We start from the raw sequence: 15000 nt of genomic DNA on the forward strand, positions 1-15000 counted from the left end.
GTGTGTGTGTGTTTGTGTTTGTCTGTGTGTGTGTGTGTATCTGTGTGTATGTCTGTGTGCGTATGCGTGTGTGTGTGTGTGTTTGCATGTGATTTCCCGTGTGTGTGTGTGTGTGTGTGTGTGTGTGTGTGTGTGTGTGTGTGTGTGTGTGTGTGTTTCTCCCTCTGTCCCCAGTGAACCCTGGAGCTGCTCGCTCCCTGAACCAGGTGTGCTGTGCCGATGGCCTCTCCCGATCCTGCAGGCTCTCCAGCAGCTCCCAGGACGGCCTGTGCCACCCGGTCTCCAGGTACCTCACTCAGACAAATATGCTCACTAGCACAAATGTGTCACAGACTGTGGACACTATTGCACTAGTGGAAACTCACGGAAGTATCTCAGTCAGATCACTGTTTGACTGATTGCCGTTTTTAGCCATTACTGGGAAAGTTGGACAAAGGCCACTCTATGTCACTCGTGTTTGGATAGCCTCAGCCACAAATCATAGCATTTCCTTAAAATACATTTTGAACTGCCAGTTCCACTTTTCTATTTTTGAAGAAAAAGCAGGACGCGCACAACATAAACTTGCAATCAAGTAGAAGTGCAGTCAGCATTTGATAAAACACCGGCTTCCTTACGGGACAGAACTACTCGTTAAAGTGAAATCACTCAAGCGCAATGTAAGCAGTGTAAGCAGTAGGACTAAGGGCTGAAAGGTGACTGTGCTGCTGAAATGCTAGCTCTAAACACAGCCCGTGTGGCATTCCTGTGTCTGTGGAAAAACTCCTCTTGGCCACTTCGGAAATCCTGGAGCATTCCGAAAGGGAAAAAAACAGGACCGAATGGCATGTGCCAGTTTCCTTATTTGACTGAAGGGGACTGATTGTTTAGTTTGCACTTCTAAAGTGTTCTGTTTTTTCACTTACTCTCACTTTTTTCACTCACTAAATATTTTGTCTTGGACTGAAGGCAAAATGAGCCAAACAGTAATGTATGTAGTTGCACCATTTAATATGAAATTGTATATGATGAAGAGCATGCATGTATACATAAAGTACAGTATGTCATGATCATCATATAGTATATTGTATGCATACAGTATAATGATATATTATAGATATTGTATACATATTGTATGCTTTTCTCCATGTCCGTTTCCTGTGTAATCCTGTGTGTGTGTGTGTGTCTCTAGTCCAGTCACAAACAGCACTGGGGAGGAGAATGGGCAAAGGCCCACGGCTAAACTCCCAGGCCCCGCGCTGAGGCCCAGCTCACAGGACAGGGCCACCCAGACTGAGATCACTCTCCAGAGCTTGGGGCCGGGGTCGGAGCGGGTCCCCCTGGCTCTCACCAGGGCAGTGCAGAGCCTCTCCCTGGAGGATGCTCTCCCCGAGGGGTTGTCGGTCGTGCAGGAGTCCCTGACCAAGCTGGAGGAGCTGAGGGTGCTAGAGGAGGAAGAGGGGGAGGACGAGGAGGACGAGCACCGAGAGGAAGGGGCCGGGGGTCGGACGAAGGACCCCAGCTGGACGCCCGGGGTGGAGGAGGCCATCCAGCCCACCAGGCTCGTCCGGCGCGTCGGGGCCGAGGTGCAGAACCACAACGGCACGTCTGAGGACCAGGCCGGCTCCGCGCCCCACACCCCCATCTCGGGCTCTCCGGCGCCCCCCAAGGACCAGTGCCCCAGCCCCCTGCCCCCCATCATGGAGGAGGAGAAGAAGCCCCTGTGCGTCCCCCCACCCCGTCTCCCTCCCTCCCTCCCTCCATCTTGCTCTGGGCTGCCAACTTCCTGTCCTAACTCCGTGGTCGCCTGGTCCTGAGGGCTAAAGAGGGGCTTGCATTCCTTAGCGACTCAATCAGGATTTCTGCTCGTGTAGATGCAAAACCCAGCATAGTTGAGATTGTTAGGCTGCTCAGCATTGTTGTGGATTCAGCTGATTTCTCAACAGCAACTGCTGTAGGTGTGTGGACTTAGCAGAGGCTTTGCTCAGGTGTTACTCTCAGTGTAGTTTATTTGATCTTAGTATTGTGGGAAATACACATTCACTGACTGTCAAGAAAATATCAGATAAAGAATAGAATTACTGCAAGCGGATGTAGAAAGCCAAGTTATTTCCCTCCTGTAATGTACAGTCATTATTTTGCACTTAGTGAAGTGTGTTGGAGAATTAGCCTGAACAAAAGAGTGAGTGTGTGTGTGTGCGTGCGTGCGTGCGTGCGTGCGTGCGTGCGTGCGTGCGTGCGTGTGTGTGTGCGTGTGTGTGTGTGTGTGTGCGTGCATGTGTGTGTGCGTGTGTGTGCGTGTATGTGTGTGTGTGTGTGTGTGTGTGTGTGTGTGTGTGTGTGTGTGTGCAGGGCAGGTAGAGGCGGTAGACTGGGCCTCAGTTGTATGATGAGGCCCACCATGACCAAAAATGGTGATCCACAGGACAACAGTTTGAGCAGTGTTTCTGAGCCGTGGTGTTCACACACTTTCCCGTTACCCGTCTTGGGTAACATGTTTGCATCTGAAGATCTTAATCATCAGTGAGCAACTTTTGATGAGCATCCAGTCAAAACTCTAGAAAAGAAGTCATGTGATTGCCAGGCAACGATACTCAAACTGTTACCCCATGTGTCAATGGCATAAGAGCCGTGTAAGAGACGCCACTTGGTCCGCCATGATGACACCCCAGGCTAAGGGAGCACTCACGAAGTGACAGTGGGTATTGTGTTTCAACAACAGACAGGTTGCTGCTGTGCGTGCGTGGTGCCACACATTGACCAAGCGCTCAGGTCACATGTGTGTTTGGCTTTCAACTCAGAGTTGCATTGTTAAACAGCTTGGAATGCACCCTGAGGTTCATTTGGGTGGTGTTGTTATTCATCAGAATCAGAATTGTGAAATGAGAATCTTTGGTGACCTGACAAATGAAACACAGAAAAGGAAGAAGCAGATAAGTTTACTGTGTGTAAATACCACTGTGGTATGTAAAGAAGCTCTCAGATTTAGCATTGCGGTTGATAGACATCTGCGTATTACATAGCAGCTTTGAAATGGAGCCTATTTTGAACTGGGTTTTGCACAGTCGCAGGCAGCGTTACCACAATCATTTCTATAAATCGCTGCACTAACCTGCCAATTAAATTGCATCCCTTTCTTATCTTAACCAATCAAGTTGAATGCTCTAAGCCAAGGCTTTTTGGCAAGACAGATTTACTGGATGATTCTCTTTCCTGCATGTGAACTAACCCATAATCATAATTATTCTCTCATTTATTGAGCTTTGTTTAAAAACTTGACAAACACTGGTGCTCAGCCTGATCTCTGACTCAACAAGTGTGTGTGTGTGTGTGTGTGTGTGTGTGTGTGTGTGTGTGTGTGTGTGTGTGTTTGTGTGTGTGAGTGAGAGAGAGAGGGGGGGTGGGGGTGTGTGAGAATGAGAAAGAACCAGATAGGTAGTGGGTGTGAGAGAGAGTTTCCAAATGAGCTTGGTGACATTTGTTTCTCTGTTAGCCCTTAGCTGAGTGTTTACTGAGGTGGAGGGGGGGGGGGGGGGAGGTATCAGCTGGTTTCACTTCCCACATCAGCGGAATTTGTGTCACCACAAGCATCATCACCGGTCACATGACCAGCTCCTCTTCCTGTGCGTCCTTGCTCTAGTGGGAAGAGCTGAGAGGAGCGTAGAGGGCCAGGGAAAAAGCCTCGGCCTCCGGAAGCAACTTCCTCACGAGTAGACACACACACACTCACACACACACACACACACACACACACTCAACACACACACATACACACACAACACACACACATACACACACAACACACACACACACACACACACACACACACACTCAACACACACACATACACACACAACACACACACACACACACACACACACACACACACACACACACACACACACATACAGAGCCAAACACTAAGATAAGGCCCACTACAATGAATCACCAGTGCTGGTTCCTAACTCTTGCTGCACAGTGCATGGCTTTGCAAGGGTGATCGGTGCATGTGAGATATTCTGCAGCATGCTTACTCTAACAGTCATGGGTTTGCATGGGTTTGTCTGCGTCTGACGTCTTCACTGTCCCTCTCTGACCTTCCATTTGACCCTCTGTGGCCTTCAGGGTCCGGCGGAACAGCGAGCGGCTGATGAAGGAGACCCCGGAGCGAACGAAACAGAAGCTGGCCAAGAAGGCGGCGTCCTCGGCCAACCTGCTCACACGCTCCCCCAGTCTGGAAAGGTGAGTGGACGGAGACTTCAGCAAGAATGCTACCATGGTGTTGTGTCACTGTGTGCGGTCAGTACCAGACCTAAATAGTTTCCCACTGATCGGTATTCTGGGAAGTGTAGGCGTTTCTGCTGCTCAGGTTTAAAATTATGAGGTTTTCTCTGTGCCTGAGGAAACATTCTGTTGTTGTTATGGGTAGTTCGTAATGGAATATTTTATAATGTTGGTCCTGTACTGTTTGTTTATTTTTTTGTTCTTTATTTACGTTTTATTACTTTTATGTAATTTCCTTGTGCAATAATCTTTGGTCATTGTCTACATGTTTGTTTACCATTTATTTTGTGTTTATTCCTTTTACAGCCGAGCGAAAGAGCTCATTTCCAGCCCAGGTAATCATTCTTTGTTCCCCAACGCCATTGGAATATTTTCAGTTGTTTCATCCATGTTTATATGAATGTTGCAATTCCCATAAACAGTACCAAAAGCATTACAAAGCGCTGTGTTTTCTATCTCGGTTATTTAATTACATTCCCATTGCAAATCTTTATGAGATTAAGTCAAAGCTTAAGAATTAGCTATGTAGTTATTTTGAGCCTTGATAGTCATTTGTGGAGGCCTGTTTTTCTCACTACTCTGTTCCAGGTGAGTTGATATTTCTGTGAGTGAGTTCTGTACTCCATACAAAACTCTCACTAACTCTGACACACACACACACACACACACACACACACACACACACACACACACACACACACACACACACACACACACACACACACACACATGTCACATATCAAGTCCAGATCCCATTCATTTGGGCTGAGTGATAACTGGACCTATCAGATTGAATTAGAGTGAGAAGAATGGAGGTAAGCAACCATAGGAATGTCCACTGTCTCTAAATCTGGCTCTGGGTGGGTCATGATTTAGACTTTCCTGGCCTCATCTCTCTGGATATCACACTGAGAGCAGCTTTGGTCAGTCTCGGTCCCTTGGCAGCGCCCACTTTCCAGCGACACTTCATTTTGAAGCGCTCCAAGAGCTTGGTGGTGACAAAACACGTTTGTGAATGCAGTCAATTATGTAGACCAGTTACTGGTCTGATTTGAAGCAGTAACTCTAGGACATGTCTACATTATTCCGTATTGGTTTGGATATGCAACACTTTTGTTACTATGACGGCTCTCATCTGCACTGTTCTGCCATTTTTAAGCCCCTTAAAATGCAACAGTTTGAAAATGTTCCCATTTTCCTTTGAAACCTCCGGTGTTGCGTTTTAATATACACAGCAAAATCTGCGAACAATTACTTAAATACACACATTTTCCTCATGTTTCCTTCCCTGATTGGTCAGTCACCAATTCTTCTCTGAAGAACTCTCTAGGACCAGAAGAAAGCATTGAGAAATCCGCTGTGTAATGACGACCAATGCTACAAACATGGATGACAAATCACAAGCTTTGTTTACCTTGCTGTCCTTGCTCCAAGTTGTTGTTCAGTTGAATTCTACATTGTACAATGTTACAGCTGCCTAAATGTGCAGGAGGAAAGCTATTATTTGAACCATCTGCAAAACTACAATAATAATACCTAATGGCGTGAGGGCCATGTCATTTGTATGAGTGCATGTGATTTGCTCAAATGGGTCATGTGATACAGTAGAAGTTTTCGGGGTATCATGGATGCAGATTGGTTATGAAACCGAGCTGAAAGCACTCATATAGATGTGAATCATTAAGATTCCAAACTCCATGTTGTGGATGTAGCCCTAGAGAGAGCAGACACAGATGGAAGTCTTTACTGTCGTTGAATTGTGGATATCTTGCTTTGAATAAAAGGGTCTGGTGTAACGTAAAGATCACAGTTGGTTACATCTTGATTTTCCTGATGGTATTTGTTTGAATAGATAGTGGCTCATGATTTGCATTTGAACTTTAGATCATCAGGATTGCAGGTTGAGGGCCTCTCATGCCAGTACACGTCTGAGAGAATTGAACTTCTCCTTGTATCCAGAGTGGGCAGATAATTGAAGACCTTATCTTAAGATCCAAGCAAATTCTGCAGGATTATGAGCCATTCTTGTGCAATTGGCCCGTAAGCATGTTCTGCTTTTCTCAACCCCTACAATGAATAGACCTAAGAGGCAGAATAAGCATGAAATCAGTTTTGATCCAGTCGTGATTGATGGTAATTGTCTCTTATTTGGATTATTTACTGCTGGGGAATGGCATCCATGCCTCTAGCATTTAGGGCTACGGTGCCAAACATTTTTCTAGGATTGTGGAGTGGAAGCTTTTCATGGTAATAAGGAAAAGGTCAGGAGTAATGACTCAGTGTCTCAGGTTTTATGTTTTACTGACTCAATGTCATGTGTACTTATAGCACATCGTAAAATAGAGCTCAACACGATCTGATGGCCATGATGACCAATCTTAGGCCAAAAGAAAATGAAATTGGCACTTGGAAAACCTCTTAAAAAAGCGAAACCGGCCAGTGAGTAAAAGTGTCTACGTAAATAAATCTCTAGCTCTGATGTCAGGTCACTGGAAGGCCCTTTTCTCTGAGGACTTCCAGAACTCAGTGATGAGATGATCCTATCCCATTTCAGCGTCTGATATTGGTCATTGCATATGGGTCACACACACATGCTGCTTTCCTTAGCTGTCTATCTCTCTTTTCCTCTGCCTTTTCACCTTTCGTCTCCCATCTCCTGTCTTAATCTTCTCCACATCTATCTTAGATTTAAATCCAATGTTGATTTAGTAGCGTGACTATTTAGAAACAGTGTTTCCAAAGCACAATGAACAATAATAACTCTCTCTCTGTCTCTGTCTCTGTCTATGTCTATGTCTATGTCTATGTTTGTCTGTCTGTCCCCTTTCCTGTCTGTGCCTCTGTGTCTCACCTCCACTGACCCTCCTGTAGGTTCTCTGTCACTTCATTTTTCTCCCTGTCTCCCCTCTGCCCTTTCTCCTCTCCTCCCCACCTCTCTCTGTCAGTTGCTTTCCCCCCACTGGCATCAGACACAGGAGGCCTGTTAGGGCTGCCTCTCCCTCTCCCCCTCCCTCATACACTCTCTCTCACTCACTCTCTCTCTCATACACTCTATCTTTCACTCTCTCTCTCTCTCATACACTCCCTCTCTCAATCTCTCTCTCTCATACACTCTCCCTCTCTCTCCCTCTCTCCCTCTCTCTCTCTCTCTCTCATCACTCATGGAAATTCACCCAGTGCGGTCACCCACACTGCCCTTCCACTCCACGTCCCTCAGACGGATGATGGATGACCGTTTCTCCGAAGCCAACAGCCAAATCCGATTTTCTGCCTTTTTTTCTTTCTTTCTCTTCTCCCTCCTCATCTTTTCTTTTTCACTTGCCCACCAGCTCGTCAAACCCTGTGTTGGGTTGAGCGCCTGTTTGTTTGTTGTGTGGGTTTGTTTTCTGTAGCAGTTAGGTCATCAGAGAGAGAGGGAGGGAGAGAGAGAGTGTGAGGGAGAGAGAGAGTGTGAGAGAGAGAGAGAGCGAGAGAGAGAGAGAGAGAGAGAGAGAGAGGCTAATTTCCCTGTGTCCCGCCAAGGCTGGGAAAAGTAAACATGCTTATGTTTCAATGGCCCAGCGGTGAGGCTGGTGCATAAATAACGCGTAACGCACACCGGCGCGGCATGAGGCGGGGCCATGTCAGAGGGAGGCTTCTCCACAGGTGTGCACACATCACAAATAGGACTTAATGACTCTGGAACAAGTCCTTGGCCCAGAACAGGCATGGAGTGGTGGCTCTCCAACCACATTGGAGCCTATGTGTGAGTCTGTGTGTGTGTGTGTGTGTGCGTGCTTGCGTGCGTGCGTGCGTGTGTGTGTATACATGAAGCACATGCAAACAGCACGTGACAGGAGACAGGACCCAGTATTGGGGAAACCCCGTCATTTAGAAGCCTCTGTGCTGTGCTAAAGGAAATGGACTACTCTTTTGTGGACTGCTCGATAACATGTGTCTGGAACAGTTGGATTGCATTATGCTACAGTACTGGCATACATTAAAAACACTTTAAGCACTATATAAACACCGTCAGAGATTTTGATCCCAATTCAGTTACTAACTCTATGATAAGTAACTGATCAGATCAATGAAGTCAGCTGAAGTCAGATCAATGACAGTGCTAGCATACAAAAAGGCGCCATCAAAGTGTGGAAATAAAGGAGGTAGGCCCAGTAGGCTCAGCCTTCAGGGCCAAATCCAAGTGTTGTTAGTATGAGCTGTGCAAACACCAATTACAAAGCTATCTCTGACGCAGCGTACAATCCAAGGAGTGTTTCATAGGAGAGTGCCAATTGATTCACATAGTCCCAGTGGAGCTGAGATCAGCAGCAGATAGTGCCAGAGTGAGAGTGCTGTAAGGTTCTGGTCAGTGAAGTCCAGAGAGGAGGGAGGAGGGTGGGAAAGAGAGGTGGACTCAGAGGCAGAGTTTTGGGAATTGCGTATCTTGCTTACTAAAAGCACTTTATTGACAAATGAGCAGCCTTTTTCTGTCCGCTGAGGAAAAGGACATGTAAATGTTTATTGCATCTGTTTTGTCTCATCTGGTCTGCTGAAGAGTCCGTATAAGGCCATCTAGGAGCCGTAGGTCTTGCACCAGCAGGCCCAGAGACAGTTTTGACCACCACGCCATGTCCTTGCTGAACACTCACACCTGAACACCTAGCATTAGCCCATCAAGCCCACCTCCCCTCTAGCCCATGTTATTGTTTTACCGCTGAACAGAAAATCTCATCTAATATATACTAGAAGTTAAAGTGAGTTGAATTGCTGCCTGTGTGTGTGTGTGTGTGTGTGTGTGTGTGTGTGTGTGTGTGCATGTGTGTGTGTATGTGTGTGTGTGTGTGTGTGTGTGTGTGTGTGACCACTGTGTTTTGTTTGGTGTCAGTTCTGCTAGTTGGCTCAAGTGCTTGTATTTGTGTTCCTTCTGTGTGGGTATCCTCTGACATATATCTCTCACATCATTAGTCTTGATTGCAGTCACAGTCGGCCCTGCCAGAGCACTGGGGTGTTGTGGCCATAGGAGAAGATTCCAGAAGGATTTACTGTCTGTCTCACGCACGGGAACAGTGCAGTACGGAATCTTTCGATGGAGACTCGCTGAAAGCGATCCCTTCTGGCAGAAGCCAGGGGTTTCCTCTCTCATGGTGATGAATGTGTTTTCTTCCCGTCAAAATAGACTTTTAGAAATGCAGTAATTATACACGCCAAAAAAAAAAAAAAAAAGTTGACATACGTCGACATAACGGAGGCCTCACAATGTGCTCGCCTGTCGCTGCCTGTTTCGTTAGTCTTCTGGCCCCTGCGTTTACGGCCCATTCCTTTCCACTCGGTGCACGGATAAACGTCCCTCGCAGCCCCCGTAAAAATGCCCCCGTGCCCAGAGGTGAAAGGTCATCCTCTGTCCTCATCCTTCATCCGCCTGTCTGTCTCTCAGCTGGAATAGCGGACTGTTTGGGGATACGGGTGGTTGGGAGAACATGTTCCGTCGCAGCTTTCTCCTCGTGGGCTCATAGAATTGCGCCTTAACAGTTCCCTTCGGAATTAGCTGAGTCATAGCACAGCGTTTATGTGTATGTTAGCCTGCTTAGGTTTGTGTGTGTGTGTGTGTGTGATTTTCAGATGTATGCGTGTGAGGGAAAGACTGTGTGTGTTTTCCTACAGGTGTATAGGTGTGTTTGTGTGTGTGTGTGTGAATGTGTGTCTGCAGGTGTTGGAAAAGGAGTTTGTGACAGCAGTGTGTGTGTGTGTGTGTGTGTGTGTGTGTGTATAATTTAGGGCCCTATGTTTATCCCTCTCCCTTTCCCTTCCAGGGTCCCAGGGGTCCAGTCGGGGCCGAACCACACAAGGTAAGTCCCATTACACGCTGACTCATCTGCCTTGCGGCCATCCTCTTGTGCCTATCTCATTACAAAAGATTCTTTTAGCAGACCCATGGCTTTTAATCTTTCTTTCTCTCTCTCTCTCCTTCTCTCTCTCTCTCTCTCTCTCTCCCTCTCTCTCCTTCTCTCTCTCTCTCTTTCTCTCTCTCTGATTAAGTATGATTCTGGGCTTGTCTCTCCATAGGCCAGTCCATTAAGATGTTCATCCGGGGGCGCCCCATTACCATGTACATCCCTTCCAACATCCAGAACTACGAAGAGCTGAAGATGGACCTGCCAGCTGAGAAACTGGAGCTGGACTGGGTGTATCCTTTCACATCTTTGTCTCGTAGCCCAACCACCACAGCATGTTTAGCCTGCACCATAATTATGTCTTTATTTGCATGAATCAGATAACGAAGTACAACACATCATTACTAAGTCATGGGGATAAGAAGACAAGGCAGAATGAGGCAAAATTGGGACAGATTGTAGATTGGTTGAAAAATAGATTAGGCACAGTCATCAGTAAGACCGCATGGTAGCAGACTGCCAAAGGACAGCATGACCCTTCCAGAAGCAACCTCACAGTCTACTTTTCTTCCCCTTGAATGACATGTTAGCTTTCATGCTAGCCTGATCATGCTAATCCAGACTGATGGTTCACCTTGGGAAAAACTGCAGCTTCAGTGACTTCTAGAGAAGGCACTTAATGTCTACATTAATCAATTAGTCCTGAAAGTCAGAAAGGTTTTTTTTACATCTTTCCCTGGAATGTTTGACCTTGACCTTGTGCACCCGTAGCTATGGTTACCGGGGTCGAGACTGCCGGGCAAACCTGTATCTGCTGCCGTCTGGAGAGGCAGTTTACTTCATTGCCTGTGTGGTGGTGCTCTATCACCTCAGTGACCGCACCCAGAGGCACTACCGCAAGCATACCGACTGCGTACGCTGGTGAGAACCAACTCACGTACATTTATTATAGATATGTACATTAGTTTTATAATCTATTCATATCATAGATGTAGACCAGTTATAGATAGGCTATAGATCACTTACATCATAAGGCATCCACAAGCACACTGACTACATGTGCTGATAGCTATTGCAAGCTTGCAATCCAAGTGACTGGGAATTTATTATATATACATATTTATTATAGATATACATTTGTTATATAAAAAAGTAAGATAAAAATAAATATGCATAGGTATAGATCAAACTCTGGGAATTGATTGTATTATGTATATGTATATGTAGCCGTATTAATGAACAAAACAGATTAGTTTCAGCAGAGACACTGCAGCAAGCACATTGGCTGTGTGCCTCCTGTCCGGGTGGTGATCCAAGTGACTGGGAATCGTTTTAAAATGTCATGTTGAACTCCAGAGATCTCTTTGAGAAAACGTCTAAGTGACTGAAAATCCTAGTTTTATAGTCTTTTCCGCACCGCTGTAGCCTGGCCAACATAGCATTCATGGACTTAATTAAGTTGGATTCTGTTCTGGCCTGTGAATGAAAGACTCGGCTGAAGAAATGCCTGCACTGTGTCCCTATTGTCCTCCTTCCCCACTATCCTGATGTGTGTCAGGCCAGTGTAGTAGCTCAGATGTGGTTTGAGAAGGAGACTGGCTGCTCTGAGATCAGTCCACTCCACCCTCTGATGCATTTCATTCTGACATTGGCATACATTCACGTGGCAGTGGCTGTAACTCAAACTGACATGCTAATTTTCTCTCTCATGATAATTTCCCAAAAGAAATTATTCTTTTGAAATTGAATCGAAACATATGAATAAAAAATAAATAATTGTTACGAAACATTGGCCTGGGGGTTTAATATTTTAGAATAAGGACTCTGGGGCCATTCCATAGCTGTGAGTCACACAGAGACACACTGGGGATTTTTCAGCGTTTTGGTCCGATTTCAAAATGGCCGACCTCCCTTTCTGCACTCGACATAGTGGTTGTGTATTCTTGGCGAGCTCCAGTCACTCCATCATAGTTGTTTTTCTAGTCGTTTTCTCCCTCCTGTCAAAACAGCAAGGAAATGAACCACATGTGAATGGGGCCAGTTTTGAGACTTTTCAGTTGGTCAGAGTACTGTTACTACTACAATACACACATCACAATGCTGACACACTCTCACACACTCATCTATGAAACACACACATTACTATACACATTATGCAATCACCTCAACAGTGAGCAGGCACCCTGCTGCAACGAGCATAGCACTAATACAATACACACAACAGAATAGACACACAACACACATCACACAGTCACCTAAATAAGGCATCAGTAGATTTCTCTGTTTCTGATGTGTGTGATGCTTGCTCCACAGCCTTGCTGTTCACCCAGACAAGGTTCGTGTGGCCTCGGGGCAAACTGCGGGAGTAGATAAAGATGGCAAGGTGAGTGTCAAACAACGCATACACCTCAAACAACGGCAACACCATAGAGAAGCCAGCACTAGTGCAGCAGGTGACTGAATGAGGATTTTACTGTCAGTCATAGAATGTTCTTCTGTTAGAGACTAGTAAATGAAAAGCACACATTAATAGTGTACAGCACCACACACAACAACAACATATTTCTTTGAGTGTATTCCTTTGAGTGTATTTTTGGGCCATTTTGCCTTCAATCGGATAGGACGATAGTGACGGGAACAAGTGGTAGCGAGAGGTGGGGTGGGGTTGGGAATTGACCGCGGGTTGGAGTTGACCCCGGGTCCCTGTGGTCTCTCGGAACCAAAACTGGTACAAACCCTGCTGCTTTGTGCCACGGCTCCCCCACACACAGCGATTTGACGGTATCATTTCAGCGCCTGGGGCAATTCAGTCTGTCTCTAGAGTATGACTGCTGCACACACACGACGACTGATGTCACACAGTTAACTTAAGTGGTTGGTTTGCGAAATAGCCATTGAGCTTCACCGCAGGGTAATCGTCGTCCGCTTCACTGACTAGCCCCCAAATCCATTCAGCAGTGTGCTTCAGTCCAGTCCACTGAGGAGGACTTCCAAGTGCAGCTTCCTCTTTCTCAGAACCACCAAAACGATGTGCTACCCCGCCACGGTAACTGGGGATTTGGCTGTAGTCAGGGTGGAGGGGGCTGGGAGAGGGCTGGGGGTGGAGTAATTGTTGCCAGGCGGGCGTGTTGATCAAAGGAGGGGCCTGCGGATAGGGGAAAGTTTCCACGCCGCGCCACTTCCTCCTCCGCGTAGCCTGTGAGCTGTGAAATACCACCCATACGGCACCAGACCGGTGGGCCGTAGAACAGGGACCAAGAACAACACACACAACACATGTGCACATCAAACACACACACACACACACACACACACACACACACACACACACACACACACACACACACACACACACACAGACACACACACACGCACACACACACACAGCTGTCGTAAAATAGAACTTTAAAGAAAAGAAACAGCTGATTTTCTTCACTCACATAGCTTTGCAGCAAGCATAACCATTGTCAAATGTAGAGGCTCTACAGTTTATAAACATCTTATAAAGTTAAATTGATTAATTGCACACGCTCACTCTCTTATGTGAGTTGGTGCTGAAAGAGATGATCTGTGTCATCCTCCTAGTCAGCCAAGTTGGCTCAGCTAACGGTGTTGTCACGGCACATAGACGTCGGCTCAAGTCTCTCTTTCCCATTTTGTGCGTCACGAACATGACACATGCCGGACAGATGTTTGCCCAAAACATGGCCAGACAGCGATGGCAGCCTTACCTGTGGCTGCGTAGGTGAACTCAACTGGCACGGCCGGGAGCGTGTGTTGGCAAGGGCACAGGTTCCCATCCATGAGAACAAGGCTACACATGTAGGAGTGCTATTCACAACAGAAACATGGAAAGAGTTGAAAGAGATCCGATCTGATTAAAGCGAGGATTGATTTGAAATGATCATGAGGTTTTTCCACGAGATGTGTCAACATGAAGGTGTTGGGCCAAAGTAGCTTTTGATAGAGTTTCAGAGAGGGCATGCTTTAGAGAGATGGTGAGTTGATTACGCAGATACACTGACACATACACATTCCTAACACACACAGAGAGAGAGAGAGAGAGAGAGAGAGAGAGAGAGACAGAGAGAAAGAGAAAGAGAGTCATTCACATATTAGGAAGTTTGGTCTAATAACTGCCCATATTCCTGTGTATGTACAAAACCACAAAAGCACAAGCTCTAGTATGTGGATCCACACCATCATGATCACTTGCATGGTCACCTCTGCCATGTGCATGCAAGTCACAAACACACAAACTCACCTTCAGTGTCAAGGCCCAGACTTGGAAGTGGCATTCTTGATTGGCACACAAGGAAGTGGCATAGAGCAAGTGAAACCACTTGTGGTGTTTCAGCTTCTCCTTTTAATAAGATTGAGAAGAATAAGTGGAAGAAAGACATTCAACAAGAATGGGCAAAAAAATCCCCTGTTAAATGTCAGTCTCAGAATAGTAATGATTCTAAGTTAGCTGTGTGTTATTGCAGATAAACAATAGAAAGTGAAGGAAGGACTTCTACAATTACATGTGTATATGTGAATCTGGTTTTGCATGCATTGCTTTTGCTTATGTATGTGTGTAGAGCTGTGTGTGTGTGTGTCTAAAGTATTTTGAATTTGGATGGAAGAGTGATATGTTTTGGGTTGTGAGGATTTGGGTGTGTTAATTTGTATTTGATCCTTAATTCCAAATGTATGTGTGTGTGTGTGTGTGTGCGTGCGTGCGTGTGTGTGTGTGTGTGTGTGTGTGCGTGTGTGTGCGTGCGTGCATGCGTGTGTATGTGTGTGTGCGTGCGTGCGTGCGTGCGTACGTGCGTGCGTGCGTGCGTGCGTGTGTGTGTGCGTGTGTGTGTGTATGTGTGTG

The 15000-nt window shown here is 46.3% G+C and overlaps 1 protein-coding gene across 2 annotated transcripts in view; it reads left to right on the forward strand.

The window, feature by feature from the left end:
- Window positions 1-15000, forward strand: part of eml3 (EMAP like 3) — a 46000-nt gene that overhangs the window by 12813 nt on the left and 18187 nt on the right. The window contains exons 3-10 of one of the 2 annotated variants that reach the window (XM_042069045.1): window positions 175-286; window positions 1172-1702; window positions 4105-4221; window positions 4570-4598; window positions 10056-10091; window positions 10309-10429; window positions 10908-11057; window positions 12450-12519. In XM_042069045.1, coding sequence (XP_041924979.1) covers window positions 175-286; window positions 1172-1702; window positions 4105-4221; window positions 4570-4598; window positions 10056-10091; window positions 10309-10429; window positions 10908-11057; window positions 12450-12519 — 1166 coding nt within the window. The remainder of the gene's footprint in view (window positions 1-174; window positions 287-1171; window positions 1703-4104; window positions 4222-4569; window positions 4599-10055; window positions 10092-10308; window positions 10430-10907; window positions 11058-12449; window positions 12520-15000) is intronic. The other variant, XM_042069046.1, reaches the window with a different exon arrangement.

This window comes from Alosa sapidissima, chromosome 18, assembly GCF_018492685.1.
Source record: "Alosa sapidissima isolate fAloSap1 chromosome 18, fAloSap1.pri, whole genome shotgun sequence".
Lineage (NCBI taxonomy): Eukaryota > Metazoa > Chordata > Actinopteri > Clupeiformes > Clupeidae > Alosa > Alosa sapidissima.